The 16,897-nt window shown below is 48.6% G+C and overlaps 1 protein-coding gene across 6 annotated transcripts in view; it reads left to right on the top strand.

The window, feature by feature from the left end:
* Nucleotides 1-16,897, top strand: part of PLEKHM1 (pleckstrin homology and RUN domain containing M1) — a 44,527-nt gene that overhangs the window by 15,429 nt on the left and 12,201 nt on the right. For all 6 annotated transcript variants that reach the window (XM_083709129.1, XM_083709130.1, XM_083709131.1 and 3 more), the window contains 6 exons: nt 1,037-1,132; nt 4,326-4,573; nt 6,001-6,627; nt 10,160-10,562; nt 13,960-14,203; nt 15,588-16,508. In XM_083709129.1, the coding sequence (XP_083565255.1) occupies nt 1,079-1,132; nt 4,326-4,573; nt 6,001-6,627; nt 10,160-10,562; nt 13,960-14,203; nt 15,588-16,508 (2,497 nt within the window). In that variant the 5' untranslated portion in view covers nt 1,037-1,078. The remainder of the gene's footprint in view (nt 1-1,036; nt 1,133-4,325; nt 4,574-6,000; nt 6,628-10,159; nt 10,563-13,959; nt 14,204-15,587; nt 16,509-16,897) is intronic.

The following is a 16,897-nucleotide window of genomic DNA, read 5'->3' as shown; positions in this document are numbered from 1 at the left end:
TTTAAGCCAAGGCTGGGCGGCCATCTGTCATGGATGCTTTAGCTGAGATTCCTGTGTCACCCGGGGTTGGACTAGATGACCCGCAGGGTCCCCTCCAGCTCTACAATTCTATGATTCTAGGAGCCTGCCATGAGCTGAGCTCCCTGAGCCTGTAGAAGAAGCAGGAGGGACCCAGGTTCCCTGGCCTAATTCGAGAAGGGAACTGGGCTTGGGAGACTTGTCTCACAACTTTTGAGGGGTGTGTTTCGCACTCACGGCCCACTCCCTGGCTGCTTTGTCCCCCAGATGCTGGTGGGAGTTGTAGCATCTGGAGAGCACCAGGTTGGAGGAAGGCTGTACTAGTTGATCTCTGGTCTCTCATATGACTGTTATGTGGTGGGTATTCCAGACTAATTGTGCTGGTCCCGAGGGTTAACTGTGCGGCAAGGTCCAAGTCCAGTCCGAGGTCGAGGGTGCGGTATGGAGGCTGTCCGTTAGAGCTGAAGCAGGGTCCAAGGCAGGGAGTCGGGTGAGGTCAGGAACTCTGGCAGAAGAGCAGGACAGGGTGCAGGCAGGAACAGGCTACCAACAATGTTGCTCCTGCAACCTGGGACTGGGGCTGGCCAGCTTTTATCTGCCCCGAGGCATAGGACGGCCCTGATCCTCTGTTGACTCGCCTCTCCTGGCCTGGAGGCGAGCACTCCTCCTGCAGGAACTTAGTTCCCTCCGCCTCTCTGCCCTGAGCCTCTGCAGCTCAGGAGAGGCTGGAGGGTTAGCGGACCCAGAGGCAACCTCAGCTTCCCCTGACGGGGCTGAGAGTGGAGCACCTGCAGGCAATGGGTCCTCCATCACCTCAGGAGCCAGAGCAGACTCAGCTGGTGCCTGCACCTGAGGATCCAGCACAGGTGAGGACCCTTGAGGCTCATGCCCTAGCCCCGGCTCAGCTGGTTCAGCCTCTGAGTCTGAATCCCAGGCCATCACACTAATAAGCACAGAGGTCAGGATAGTGGACTTGTTCAAATGGTGTTTGACTTTCTTCCTGTTTGCTTTTCCTCAGGTTACCATGTGATTCCAGAACTGGGCAGAAGCAGCAGTAGATATGCATTCCAACCACAAAGCTGAGAATGGATGCCAGCCCCGAGAAGTTACCCAGGTAATACTAACAATAATAATAATTTATTATTTGTACCCCGCCCATCTGGCTGGGTTTCCCCAGCCACTCTGGGCGGCTTCCACAAATACAAAAAATGCACTAATATGTCATACATTAAAAACTTCCCTCAACAAGGCTGCCTTAAGATGTCTTCTGAATGTCAGGTAGTTTATCTCTTTGACATCTGATGGGAGGGTGTTCCACAGGGCGGGTGCCACTACCGAGAAGGCCCTCTGCTTGGTTCCCTGTAGCTTTGCTTCTTGCAATGAGGGAACCGCCAGAAGGCCCTCGGCGCTGGACCTCAGTCTCCAGGCAGAACCCCATTCAGGACCAGGGAGTCCTCCACACCCGCCCGCCCCCTGTCTCCCCAAAACAGTACTTCTGTCTTGTCAGGATTCAACCTCAATCCATTAGCCGCCATCCATCCTCCAACTGCCTCTAGACACTCAAACAGGACCTTCACCACCTTTACTGGTTCTGATTTGAAAGAGAGGTAGAGCTGGGTATCATCTTCATATTGATGGACACCCAGTCCAAACCCCCTGATGATCTCTCCCAGCGGCTTCATGTAGATGTTAAAAAGCATGGGGGAGAGGACGGAACCCTGAGGCACCCCACAAGTGAGGGCCCAGGGGCCTGAGCACTCATCCCCCCACCACCACTTTCTGAACATGGCCCAGGAGGAAGGTGAATAATTACAGCCGAGCTGCCCTATGGAGGTGAGGCTTCACTGGCCATAGGGATGTTCCAGAGGAAGGGGCTGAGCATCACTTGGAAGTGGCGGCTAGATGCATGAACAGGCATCTCATGATGCTTTTCCATCTGTTCCGTGGAGAGAAGGCACTCCTTTTGACAGCCATTGATGGTGACAATCAAGCTCAGCCCTTCTTGAGTCATACACAACGCTGGTTGGAAACCTGCTATGAGATTCATTCTGGACATGGAACATTCTCTCCCCTCCCCGGTTTCATAGAATCATAGAATTGTAGAGCTGGGACCCCAAGAGTCATCTATTCCAACCCTCTTCAAACCCACAATCCTGAGATCAAGAGTCTCATTCTCCACCAACTAAGTTACCCTAGGACACTGGCATTTTTGACCATTGCCAACATTTCTATAATTTCTTTCATCCTCATACATCCCGTCCCCTAATTTCTTCTCCATCCTAAACCTACTCAGTTCCTCCAGTTACTTTTCTTCTAAACAGATGCCCATTTCTTCTTTTTAAAATCCTCAAGGCCAATTCAAGATTACTGTAGGCCAATCCAGTATGAGATCGCAAACAGAGGAGAATTAATTTCAGCCAAAAACTCCAAAGTGCAGTCAAATGGAAGAAGCAGAAGGTGTTTACCAGCAAGCTTAAATAAAACAGGCAACAACAACAACAACAGCCCGGAGAAATTTATGTCAAGTTGTGTACAAATATTCTTTTTCTGTTGGCACCCTATTTTTTATCATGATTCAATAACAGGAAGCAAATCTTTATAAAAACCTAAAAGCACAGAAAAGGTCTACAACAACTTGGATAGAAAACTACGTGTAGGGTTCTCAGCCCATGGGCAGTATAGTAAATAATATACAAATAATCTCCTCCTCTGACCATCCTCTTTTGCCATTGGGGAAGGCAGATGGCATAGCTGGACAATGTAGATCTTGTAAGTATTGCCGTTGGGCATGATCAAGATGACAACAACAGAAGGAAAATGTTAACAGGTAATTTCAGTATCAAGTTGTGATATCTCCTTAATCATAGAATTGTGGAGTTGGAAGGGACCCTGAGGATCATCTAGTCCAACCCCCTGCAATGCAGGAATATGCAGCTGTCCCACATGGGGATCGAACCTGCAACCTTGGCATCACCAGCATCATTCTCTAACCTACTGAGCTATAATCAGTGTCGTTACTTCAGGGGCACTGATAATCTCACATTTATTGCTCCACCTACAATCTGTTCGTTGCTCAAACAGACATAGTTTAGGTAACTTGAATCTGATCTGGTCTGAAATAGTACATAAACAGCACCTTGTGTTTATAGGCCTTAGCTTCACAATCCTCTTCTCAATGTTTCGGATCTTAACACAGTGCGCTCCAGTTGAGGCCTTCCTGCTGTCCTCAACATTTTGGCAATATCCAAAGTCTGCTTAAGAATAAATCAGTAAGGAGTTTCAGAATGAGGTTTCTCTTTGTTTCTTTGATAACACCTGGACGGGAAAGATTAACGATTTGGGAGCTGCCAAAATAACAATTCTCAAAGAGCTGGACAGAACTCTGAATTTGGATGCAATTACCGTATTTTTCGCCCCATAGGACGTACTTTTTCCCCTCCAAAAATGAAGGGGAAATGTGTGTGTGTCCTATGGGGCGAATGCAGGCATTCGCTGAAGCCTGGAGTGCGAGAGGGGTTGGTGCGCACCGACCCCTCTCGCTCTCCAGGCTTTGCGCAGACCTCCGCAAGCCGTGGAAGCCCGCACCGGGCTCCCATGGCTTGCGGAGACTTGCCTGCATGCTGAAGGCTGGGCGCGCTGAGCTCAGCGCACCCAGACTTCGTGCAGCTCTCCGCAAGGCGCGGGAGCCCTACGCTGGGCTCCCACGGCTTGTGGAGAGTTGCCTGTTCTGGGGGCTGGGGTCGGGGGAAGCTCGGGCTTCCTCCACCCCAGCCCCACACCTGGGGGAAAAATAATCCCCCCCTTTATTTCCCCCCCAAAAAACTAGGTGCGCCTTATGGGACGGTGCGTCCTATAGGGCGAAAAATACGGTAAATGAAGCGGTGCGATGAAAAAACAAAAACAGCTGAAAAAGTACAATATACGGACAAATCTGCACTCCATAGGAAAAAAAGTATCTTTTTTGTGACATCACATAACCAGAGTCAAAACGTGGAGGAAAAAATCGTATATGGAATTATGAAAAACATTGATGATGATGAGAGGCAGGACTATGATGTTGAAAGAGCTTCGGAATTCAGACCGTGGGAAGCCGAAGCAAAAATTATTACAATTTGGAAGACAATTGGACTTTTTTTAATTTTAGTTTTTTATTTTCATTGGATTTGATATGTTAATTAGATGTTTTAATTGGAAAATTAATAAATGCTTTAAAAAAACACCACACATTTTGGCAATATCCTTGGGGAGGAGGGCTTACTTTCATCTTGGCCCTAACCTAATGCAGCCTCTGTTTGATGCTACCCTAGTTGATCAAGACACACCTGGTGAACTCCATCAAAGCGCTGCAGAAACATTACGTGACTTCCGACGCCCTCGTGACCAGTGACGATGGAGATGCCAACACCCTCTGCTGCGCCCTCGAAGCAGTGTTTGTCCACGGCTTGAAGGCCAAGCACATCAAGGCAGAATCGGGAGCGAAAGGGAGGAAATTTGGCGGGCGCCTGCCCCTTCCCCAACCAGCCTTTTGGGCCCTGCTGAAAACTATCACACACAGGTGAGGTGGGGAAGACAGCCGCTTTGAGGGTGGAGATTGCAGCCACCAGCAAAATTTGCTGATATTACATGCTTGAACATTGCTGGGTGTGGAGTGGGGGCATTTGCGAGATGCAAATGTGAGATTTCTGCTTACGGTGGTTAACCAAAGTTCAAGGGGATATGGCTGATGGAGGGACTTCTCATCTCTTCTTGCTAAAGTCCTGCTAGGAATTTAGGCGGATATAGGCAAAAACTTCTGCCAACCTAGCAGTTCAAAAGCACATCAAAGTGCAAATAGATAAATAGGTACCGCTCTGGCGGGAAGGTAAACGGTGTTTCTGTACGCTGCTCTGGTTTGCCAGAAGCAGCTTAGTCATGCTGGCCACATGACCCGGAAGCTGTACGCGAGATGAGCCCCGCAACCCCAGAGTCGGTCACGACTGGTCCTAATGGTCAGGGGTCCGTTTACCTTTATAGGCAAAAAAATTCAGGGGCTGGCTGGACAATGAGGAGTGGCCGGGGATCCCTGTCAGAGAACCTCAAAGGGAGGAGCCTCAGAAGAGGAAGGCTTTGGGTTGGGGTGGGACAATGAAGACAGGTCAGAGGAGGAATGGGGGATAAAAAAACTTCTTGTTTTTTAACAAACCCTTCCCCACTTTCCAAGGTCCTTCAGAGCTCCCCCCCTTCCCCCTCCCCTTTTATGAAGATCATCCGCTCTGAGACCCCACAGCTAATTCTCCCTTGGCCTCCTTGCTGGCCCAATAATAATAATAATAATAATTTATTATTTATACCCCGCCCATCTGGCTGAGTTTCCCCAGCCACTCTGGGCAGCTCCCAATCAAGTGTTAAAAACAGTACAGCATTAAATATTAAAAACTTTCCTGAACAGGGCTGCCTTCAGATGTCCTTATAGGATAGCTGCTTATTTCCTTCACATCTGAAGGGAGGGTGTTCCACAGGGTGGGCGCCACTACTGAGAAGGCCCTCTGTCTGGTTCCCTGTAACCTCGCAATGAGGGAACCGCCAGAAGGCCCTCAGAGCTGGATCTCAGTGTCTGGGCTGAATGATGGGCGTGGAGACGCTCCTTCAGGTATACAGGACCGAGGCTTTAAAGGACTTTGAATTGTGCTCGGAAATGTACTGGGAGCCAATGCAGATCTATCAGGACTGGTGTTATGTGGGCTCAAGTAGGATCAATTAGGCCCTGGGGATTATCTAATAGATTTTTGATTTTTGAATTTTATTGTTATTCATATTTTATACTGTATTTTATGCTGCTTTTATGATTGTTTTAAAGTATTTTAAATTTGTTGTTAGCCGCCCTGAGCCCGGTTTTTGAACTGGGAAGGGCAGGATATAAATAAAAATTTATTATTATTATTATTAGAGCTGCAGCCTTGTGCTCTCTCCCCCTTCCCTGCTCCTCTCTTTACTTTTCTCCAGAAACATCATTTCTGAGTTGGAGCACCTGGACTTCATCAACACAGATGTGGGCCGCTGCCGTGCTTGGCTACGACTTGCGCTGAACGACGGCCTGATGGAATGCTACCTGAAGCTCTTGCTCCACGAGAAAGCCCACCTCTCTGAGTATTACCATTCGCCAGCCTTGCTACTGGACACCGAGGAGGTTGAGTTCCTTCTCACTTATCTGCAGGGCTTGAACTCCCTGGCCTTCGACCTCTCCTACAAGTCGGCAGTCTTGAACGAATGGACGGTCACTCCTTTATCCCTGTCGGGACTTTGCCCAGCCACAGAACTGCTTGTGAGTTTGGAGCCCCGGAGGAAAGAATCACTGGGCTCCCTCTCGCTGTCTTCTGGCTCAGATGAGGCTGAGGCTTCCCCAGCCCTCTTGCCCGCCGCTAAAAGCCAACGGGCAGAGAAACTCACTGCATCCAACCTGAGCATCAGCACAACAGGTTCCTCCCAGCTGTCTTCCAGCCTCAGCTCCGACGGCCTTACCCCGGGGACATCTGCTGCCACGCAGAATGCGGACAGGGTTGAGGAGTCCATCTCGGATGATGCTGAACCTGACGTGGCAACAGCAAAAGACTTGGACCAGTCCCTCCAAGAGTGAGTATGCAGAGGAAAGGGGACGACTTTTTTTTTTTAACAATAATATTTATTAAATTTCATCAACAGACATAACAAAAAAGAAAATATACAACAACACAATAGAAAAGTGAAAAAGAAGGGGGGAAAGTAACAAACTTAAGATACCTAAACAGGAAAAAAAGGAAACTCAATTAATTCATTAAAATGCATTTTCATAAACATTTTGGTTGACTTCCTCTAATCTCCTCCATCTGAATTTCCTCTTAATTTGAATGTAGCAGTTTCCAGTATCATTATTTCATAAAACATTATTACAGTCGTATTCCAATTTCTTTACCTTTCTTATAATACATTTTCTTATTTATATATTTAAATCTAATTTAATCCTAGGCCTGATTGGTTCTTTCAAGTGATTATATATCTTTAATATTAGAATATTTGTTCAAATAGTCTTTAAATTTCTTCCAATCTTCTTGGTATTCCTCTTTTTTCTGGTCGCGGATTCTCCCGGTGAGATCAGCCAGCTCCATAAATTCCATCATCTTCATCTGCCATTCTTCTACCGTTGGTAATTCTTGTGTTTTCCATTTTCTGGTTAGTAAAATCCTAGCTGCTGTTGTGGCGTACAAAAATACTAGGGGAAGACCTTATTCGAGCTTGTCAGATGGCAAAGGTGGTCGCTCACGAGTAACCAGGCAGGACTCCGACCTGTTTGTACAGGTTTTATTTAGGTGCAAAACTATTTACAGTGCAGAACCCCAAAGTTCATGTCTGCCTCAATCCATGTCTGCAGAATCCGGGAGTGCTTGTTTCCTGATGCCCAGCCTTTTCCTTCCCTCTTTGCGCTTTAGACTTCTGCGCAGGATGGGCGACGGAAGGGGTATGCTTCCCTCCTGGCTGGCTTGGCCAGGAGTGGGGCTGAGGCTCCCACCAGCATCCTCTGGTCCTTTCACCGCTTCCCCACTGGAGGTGGGGCTTTGCTCCTCACCAGAAGAGGAACTGCTTTGCAAGATTTTCGGAGGCTCCCTGTAACACAACTGCCCCTCTGCTTCCAGCCCCTGCTCTGATGGCAGTTCCCTGACAGAGCTGGTAAATTGGTGTTCAGATCCTGATACTGTGAGACGTCACTCAGAACTGCTTAACCCTGTAAGTTCTGATTCTCTTCACACCCCCTCTCGTCTCGCATCCTGAGGGAAACTGTGAACACACATCTACAGACCTCTGAGAGTTCAACATCCTTTCCATTGCCTCTCGCCCCTTCCTGGCTTCTGTCTCAGGCAACTGTTGAACCTCCTCAAAACTTCCAGGTTCGCACTGTGCGAAACCAACCCACGCACTGGTGACCTGAAACCTCTCAGGTGGAACCCCCTTCGTGGTGCGAGTGGACCGTCTGAGCACAAACTCAGGTGCTCCTTCTGACTCACTGTGGTCAGCAAGTGTGTCCTCTACATTGGAAGACTCCCCCTCTGACTTAGTGCGTCTTCGGGCCTTCTGTACTATGCTAACAGGAGACGAAGGCTCACTCTTGGGCTCTCTTTTAACAACCTGTGGAGATGCCCAACCCTGTGCCCGACCCTGTTCAGAGACTTGGTCCTCAGCAACAGGTTCAGCCTCTAGCTCCCCTTCCTCCTCAGAATCAGACATTCTGAGAGAACATCAGGACTCGCATGGATCCTTGACCAACTATTCTGCTCACAGAACTCAGCACGTTTACTGATCAGAAGCTTGGTCTGATCACCTTCTGGATATGCAAACCTCCACCCCTTTGTCGCAGGTTCATACCCACAGAAGACATAGAGGCACTTTCTCAGCCTCAAATAATACAGCAAAAGCACTAATTGAAGATAGTTGCTTCTAAGTAGCATAGTAAGGTTTATTACAGAAAAGGTGTTGCCGTGCAGGTCGCAGAAGCTGAAGTCATTGTCTTTTTCAGCTCAGTACCCTGATCTAAGCTGCAATCCTAAAAACACACTTAACCTGGGAATAAACCCCACTGTGTTATTTCAAATAAATAAGCACACATAGGATTTCACTGGTAATAAAAAAAAAAAATCGCCAGAGAGACAGAACATTATGGTACCACACAATCACCATTCACCTTGGTGAGCCAAAGAAAGACATTAAGTACTTAAGACACTATTAAATGACTCATGTATATGTGGTGTGAAGCTAAGATCCCAGGCAAAGCTGTAGATCCCAGAGGAAATCACCCATAACTGACACGTATGCAATGTATGGATGCTCATACTTTTTAGCTGTAGCTTTCCCAACACGACCTCCTCAACCCTCTTGAGCTTTTAGAACTCAGCAGATAATTCCCAGTATTGAAGGAAGAGCCACGCTGGCTTTCCATTTTGACATTTATTGGTGTTAAGCAAATGCTGCAATAGGTATTGTGCCTGAAAATACCTTTTAAGCCAGCTTCCAGGTCCACAACAACCTTTTGTACGAGATGAGGAAGTTGTGGCTGGGGGGGGTGGCTGGCTGGCTTTGCCCAACAAAATTTGTGGCTAAAGAAGAATTTAAACTCATGTCTGAGTCACAACATACTACCCGCCGTATTACTTTTTGTATAACTATCCACTCCATTCTCAAAAGGGAGTGCTAAACCACAAAAAAGCAAATTCCTTTGCATTAATATTATTATCCAACTAACACATTTGTATGGGACGCAGGTGGTGCTGTGGGTTAAAGCCTCAGCGCCTAGGACTTGCCGATCGAAAGGTCGGCGGTTCGAATCCCTGCGGCGGGGTGCGCTCCCGTTGCTCGGGAGAGCAGCTAGTGAGTCATATATATACAGTGGTACCTCAGGTTAAGGGACGCGGGTGGCGCTGTGGGTAAAAGCCTCAGCGCCTAGGGCTTGCCGATCGAAAGGTCGGCAGTTCGAATCCCCGCAGCGGGGTGCGCTCCCGTTGCTCGGTCCCAGCGCCTGCCAACCTAGCAGTTCGAAAGCACCCTCGGGTGCAAGTAGATAAATAGGGACCGCTTTCTAGCGGGAAGGTAAACGGTGTTTCCGTGTGCAGCTCTGGCTCGCCAGAGCAGCGATGTCACGCTGGCCACGTGACCCGGAAGTGTCTCCGGACAGCGCTGGCCCCCGGCCTCTTAAGTGAGATGGGCGCACAACCCCAGAGTCTGTCAAGACTGGCCCGTACGGGCAGGGGTACCTTTACCTTTACCTTTAACACATTTGTATACATGTGCTAAAATTCCTTATTTCAGGCTAGAATTGGTGTCTTAGCAGATAAGGAGCCTGGAGACCGTTTGATGTCCAAAGGGGGTTACTGAATGCCTTGCCTCTGTTGGCATAGCACAGGGTTTCCCAAACTTTGGATCTCTAGCTGTTTTTGGACTACAACTCCCATCATCCCTAGCTAACAGAACCAATGGTCAGGGATGATGGGAGTTGTAGTCCTAAAGCAGCTGGAGAGAGACCCAAGTTTGGGAAACCCTGGCATAGCACACGGTATAGTGGGAGATGCGATCAAACAGATAACATGCCCCCCCACACACACTTTTGAGTTTTGTTTTAAACTTTTGTTTTTCTTTCAAGGGTGCTAGCAGAATTCAGCAGAGCACAGGGAAAGCCGGAATTGACAGACACCTTGTCGGCTTCTTCCTCACTTCAGTGCCCCTGTCCCGCCACTGATCTCTGCACCACACGCCTTCCTTGTCCTGTAACAGCTAAACACCCTGCCAGCACCAAACCTTCTGACGCAGCAGATTCACAGCTTCCAAGTCCAGGTGACCCACCTCAGACCAAGGAAACAGCTCCCGGTTCCAGGGTCCAGCAATCGCCTGCGCTGGACACAGCAGACGCCGCTAAAGGAGTAGCGGATGCATCCCAAACTCATCGTAGCCTCAAGAGAGGAGGGGCTAAATATAGGATCAGTCAAGTTGTTGTCCGTGAGGAAAGCCACCCAAGGACAGGGCGACTTCTCTCACCAATCTCACCTGTAAGTCATATCTTGCCTCCCCAAATCCTATGAGGTCCTGTTAAAATCTTTAGTATTTCGCTCTTGTGAAAAGAAAATTCAGAATGGGATTTCCGTATAGTTCTGGTGGCAAAGGCAAAAGCCCAAATGTTTTGCTCAAAAGCCCAGTGACAGCATGTCTCTGAAGTTGTGTGAATGTGTTTGGTGCACAAGTGGGTTTTTGACTTCTTGGCCAAGCTTGGAATTTTAGGAGATCATAGGTAAAGGGTAAAGGGACCCCTGACCATTAGGTCCAGTCGTGACTGACTCTGGGGTTGCGGCGAGAGAGAGCCAGCGTACAGCTTCCGGGTCATGTTGCCAGCATGACTAAGCCGCTTCTGGTGAACCAGAGCAGCGCATGGAAATGCCGTTTACCTTCCCGCTGGAGTGGTACCTATTTATCTACTTGCACTTTGATGTGCTTTTGAGCTGCTAGGTTGGCAGGAGCAGGGACCGAGCAACGGGAGCTCACCCTGTCGCGAGGATTTGAACCGCTGGCCTTCTGATCGGCAAGTCCTAGGCTCTGTGGTTTAACCCACAGCGCCACCCGCGTCCTGAGTTAGGAGATCATACTGTGCTTTTAAAAAGGCCCCCCTGCCCAAATTAGACTGACTAGTCAATCTTGATTTTTTATTTTCACTATTTATTGAACGATCTCACTGTTCATTCGCGAACCTCTGAGAACCTGAGGGAGTGTGGGTAGGCTTAACCTGCTCAAATGTGGCTGTTCGTCTGCCGTCAGCCCGCCTCTTGTGACTAACACCAATTATAGGTACAAGAATTAGCAGAGTCTCTCCTGCTCCTCTCAGTGAGTGAGTGGTGTTGACGAAGCGGTTACTCTGCAGGTCAGGAAATGCTTTTCCTTGCAGTTAATTGGGAACTTCCTCTCCCCAATTCCATTTCCTCTTTGTACCGGCTGCCTTCAAAGGAAGCCTCTCTCTCATACCTGGCGGTTAGCCAATCTATCTGTTACACACGCAGCAGGAAGTGATGTCATGCTGCCTGAGTCAACCTGCCCAAATACCTGCTCTGCGTTCTACAGAGGAGAGCCATTTAAAACCTTAAGGTTCAGCGGTTGAAAGTTGGCTGCACTTAAGACTTTGGGTAGGCGTTCCCATAACCAGTCACCGTGGGTCCTGTGTCTATAGAGATCTGGGAGCCATGGGTTTATATCACATCTCAGCCCGTGACTCATTGCCTTGTTGCTCATCCATAAAATAGGCATATTAATCATCTGTCTTGCAAAGCTACTGCCAGGGCAAACAAGGCAGAAATCCCGCACAGGGCTGAACAAATATTTCAAATTCCTGAATGTATTGCAGATCTCTAGGGGATAATGGTGCTTGTCATTTTTCTAGTGATCCACAAATTATTAACCGTAAGGATAATCAAGGTTGTTCCTGAATTGCAGGGGGTCAGACTAGATGACCCTCTGAGTCCCTTCCAACTCTCCAATTCTATGATTCTATGCTTAACAATTGGTGGATTTTTAAATTTAAAAAAATGCTTTTTTAAAAGTTTCCGTTATAATTTTCTCTCTCTTTAAGATAACCTCATTCAAAATTAAATCTGAACTTAACACTCGTAGCTGAGTAAGATTGTCTTCCATGAACATGGTCTTAGCAGTGAGTCCATAAGTGACTGTGGAGGCCAGTTCTGGATCCACACGTCCTTCCACAGTGGGGACATAGGTTTCTGAGTGGGAGTCGATCACGGTGAGGGTTTGCCAAGTTTGCCTTCCTCTCAGCTCGTTCCTCCCTTTCTTCCTGAGTTGGAGCGTCTTCAAAGCCCGTGACACCTTTGGTAAAGGCTGTTCTCCAGTTGGAGCACTTGCAGGCCAGTGATTCCCAGTTGTCGGTGTTTATACTACATTTTTTTAGGTTTGCCATGAGAGAGTCTTTAAGCCTCTTTTGTTGACCACCAGCATTACCCTTTCCATTTTTAAGTTCGGAATAGAGTAGTTGCTTTGGAAGACGATAATCAGGCACCTGCACCACATGACCAGTCCAACGAAGTTGATGTTGAAGAATCATTGCTTCAATCATGCCATCCTGTATTTCTCTGGGATCATCAACTCAGCCCACATAGACCCTTAAGCCCAACTCCCTGAGCGCTGCACTGTGTTCAGTTTGGAAGAAACTAGTAACCTTTAAACCAATTAAACAATTTTGCGCTCAGTAATTTTGCTTTCGGACACACTAATGCCACAGCCAAATCTTACTCCACTTTGTTCAGTGGTGCTTGTTTCTGAATAAGGGTGGATAAGACAGAAGCCTAAACCTTCAAGTAAATTATTTTGCTTCATATCCTTCATAAGGAGACATACTTGGTTCTGCAATACCAAAAGCTGTGTGAGCAGCATGGCCAGACATTTTGATTTGTGGTTACCTAAGTGTCCTATTCTTTTCGGTCCCAGCTCCTGCCCACCTAGCAGTTCGAAAGCACATCATGTGCAAGTAGATAAATAGGTATCGCTCCAGCGGGAAGGTAAACGGCGTTTCTGTGCGCTGCTCTGGTTTGCCAGAAGCAGCTTAGTCATGCTGGCCACATGACCCGGAAGCTGTCTGTGGACAAACGCCGGCTCCCTCGGCCTATAGAGCGAGATGAGCGCACAACCCCAGAGTCGTCCGCGGCTGGACCTAGCGGTCAGGGGTCCCTTTACCTTTAAGTGTCTATTTAGTTACCAACCAATATATACGTATCACTAGAGCAATTATTTAGAATGCATGCTTGCTCAAAAAGTATGTGAGCTTTATTTAGATCAAGTTTTATCATTGGTGTCTTTTCTTGATGGTTAAAATTGACGGTTTTGACCACCTTAATTTAAAACAGGCCACCCTCAGGATAACAACCACCTCTATACAATGTCTCCCACCATATGGTCATCGGGGTGTATATTGACTTGGAATAAGGGGGCTCCATTTAGTTTTAGCCACTGATAAACCTACCCACTCCAAATACTGACCCTGTTCTAAATCCACTGAGGGAGCCTCGTGCAGGTGATGGTTGGGGTCAAAGCCAAAAGTGGGAGAAAACACCCCACTTTTCTTTCTCTTTTGGAAACCCCTTCCCTCCCCTTTCCTCCGTGTCCAAACAGGATGTTGGGAGGAAGCTGGACCACTCTTGCCGGGGGACTGAACTAATTGCTCATAGGAGACTTATTTTCCCTCCTTCAATCTCTCCATTTCTTTTGGTTTTTCATCCTGGTTTTCCCTTGGACTACGCGAAGGGGCACAGGCCTTCCAGCCCTACTGCAGGGCTTGGGCAGGAACTGCGCCACTTCTATAAAGCCCTTAGCGCAGTAAAAACGTTATTTGCTACTTGTTAATTTCCCTGTTGAATAGTCCAGCTGAATTCAGCTCTTTTTGTTCCCCGACAGGAAACAAACTGGATCACCGAGGATGACATTTACCTTCCCTCTCCTCCTCCTGAGGGAACAGCAAAAAGTCTCTCCCGTTCACTCAGTCCCTCGCCAGAGCGTCCTGCCGATAGCCAGCCATCGATACCAAGCGGCGCTCTGGACCAAGACAAGCTTCACGTGACCTCAGCCAAGGCCAGGAAGCCCAAACTGTCCCCCGAGGCGGAATCAAAGGGCTTTAGTGTCGTTCACCGGAGGCAAATGGGTAAGGGTCTTTCTGCCATGGGGCAAATGATGGGGTGGGGAGGAGAAAGTGATAGAAGATAAATTTGGGGTTGGCTTTAGCAGCCCAGCTCCCCATCAAGGGGCTCAGTGTCCCCTAAGTTGGAGAAGAACATGTGGAGGCAGGAACCAGTCAAAGCAAGGCAAATCTTTATTTTTTTCCTCTTGCAACAGAGTTCCCTCCCTTGCAAGGAGGGGAGGACCTAGAATAAAAGTGTGTAACAACTTTTAAAGACTTTAGAATTTGCCAGACCCCCTTAGCCAAAGACCACCTACAAGCATCATACCACTACGAGGCAGTCTACATTACAACAGAAATTTGAGAGTGTGGCTTGTCTGTCAAGATATCAGATAATGGTCACTGATTGCCTTATCCTGGCCAGTCTGGGCCATTCTTTCAAAATGGTAAACACCTTAGTTCTTAAATCCATTGTCCCAGACTTCCCTTATTCATGTGATAAGTCTGTTTACAGGGTTTGAAGGATTTTGCAACTGAAAAGATCTATTTCCAAGATCATAGAATCGTAAAGCTGGAAGGGACCCTAAGGGTCATCTATTCCAACCCCCTGCAGTGCAGGACTGATTTGTTGTTTAGTTGTTTAGTCGTGTCCGACTCTTCGTGACCCCATGGACCAGAGAACGCCAGGCACCTCTGTCCTCCACTGCCTCCCGCAGCTTGGTCAAACTCATGCTGGTAGCTTCGAGAACATTGTCCAACCATCTCGTCCTCTGTCATCCCCTTCTCCTTGTGCCCTCCATCTTTCCCAACATCAGGGTATTTTCGAGGGAGTCTTCTCTTCTCATGAGGTGGCCAAAGTATTGGAGCCTCAGCTTCAGGATCTGTCCTTCCAGTGAGCACTCAGGGCTGATTTCCTTCAGAATGGATCGGTTTGATCTTCTTGAAGTCCATGGGACTCTCAAGAGTCTCCTCCAGCACCATAATTCTAAAGCATCCATTCTTCAGCGATCAGCCTTCTTTATGGTCCAGCTCTCACTTCAATACATCACTACTGGGAAAACCATAGCTTGAACTATATGGACCTTTGTTGGCAAGGTGACGTCTCTGCTTTTTAAGATGCTGTCTAGGTACTTCCTTCTATTGCAGAGGAAAATATTTGGAGTCATTAAGAGAGTCAAGATGGCCACGGGATTGCTCCCCTGTACTATTTCAGACATGTGGTTTATGTACTTAACGTATGTGTGTTTACCTTGTGCGCTTATGAGCGCTGATTGCGTTTATGTCACGTTAGAATTCTTATGACGAAAGACAAGACAAAACGGTGGTCAGCAGCATCGTTATTTATGACTTCTGAATCACTTTGGCTGCGTCTGTAATACCCTTCTTCTTTATTATCCTCCACCTCCAGGCCTTTCGAACCCTTTCCGTGGTCTGCTGAAGCTGGGGACCCTGGAGCGACGAGGAGGCATGGGCATCTGGAAGGAGTTCTTCTGCGAGCTTTCGCCGCTGGAGCTGCGCCTCTTTGTGGACAGCGAGGAGCGGGTGTGCGTGGAGACCTGTTCCCTGCTGCGGTGCGATTGCCTGGGGACAGCTCACAGCGACGGCCGCTTTGACCTGTCCTTCTCGGGCAAACGGCTTTGCCTCCGAGCCGCCTCTCAGGATGAGGCGGAGGATTGGCTGGACCGGCTGCATGAGGCACTTCAGAAATGTAGGCCTCAGCCGGACGAAGGCTGGGAGACCCTGGAGGGCACCGAAGCAGCGGAGGACCCGGATGCGAACTCTGCCGGTGGTTCGCCCGGCGAGCTTTCGGCCCTCTTGCAATACAACGGGACAGGCAGCAATGGACTGGACTGGACGTGCGGTTTCGACCCCGAGCTGGATGCGGTCAAGGAGTCTGTTTTGTACCTGGAAACCGAAAAGACGTGGGCCCCTTTTGTGTTCTCCTTGTCCTTGGAAGCCCTGAAGTGCTTCAGGGCCCGGAACGGGGAGAAAATGCTGAGCAACAGCTACGGGATCGAGACCATACAGGACATCCTGCCCGACGTGAGCCTGGGGGGCCCGGCCTTCTTCAAAGTCATCACTTCGAAAGCGGTGCTGAAGCTGAGAGCCGAGAACGCGGAGGAGGCAGCTGACTGGAGGGACTTGGTCCGCCGGATGCTGATGTCGTACCTGGAGATGGCGGAGGAGGCCTTGAGCCTGGGGGGCAACCTGGATGGGAACTCGCAGGCCGTTTTGAAAAGCACCACCAAGGGGAATGGCTTCCTCCTCAAGTACCTGGTTGCCATCCCCACAGAGAAAGGCCTGGACTGCCAGAGCTTCATCTGTGCGGGTAGGTTGGGGAGCGGCAAGGTGGCTGCAACGCAGAGCTCGGGGTGGGGAAACAGATACAGTGGTACCTCGGGTTAGGTAGCGTATTTTTTGCTCTGTAAGACTCACTTTTTCCCTCCTAAAAAGTAAGGGGAAATATGTGCGCGTCTTATGGAGTGAATGCAGGCTGCGCAGCTATCCCAGAAGCCAGAACAGCAAGAGGGATTGCTGCTTTCACTGCACAGCGATCCCTCTTGCTGTTCTGGCTTCTGAGATTCAGAATATTTTTTTTCTTGTTTTCCTCCGCCAGAAACTAGGTGCGTCTTGTGGTCTGGTGCATCTTATAGAGCGAAAAATACGGTACTTAATTCGTTCCGGAGGTCCGTTCTTAACCTGAAACTATTCTTAACC

This window comes from Podarcis gaigeae (assembly GCF_964106915.1).
Source record: "Podarcis gaigeae genome assembly, chromosome: 13".
Classification (NCBI taxonomy): domain Eukaryota; kingdom Metazoa; phylum Chordata; class Lepidosauria; order Squamata; family Lacertidae; genus Podarcis; species Podarcis gaigeae.
Note: the sequence above shows the minus strand (reverse complement) of the source record. Positions and strands in the feature narration are given on the sequence as shown.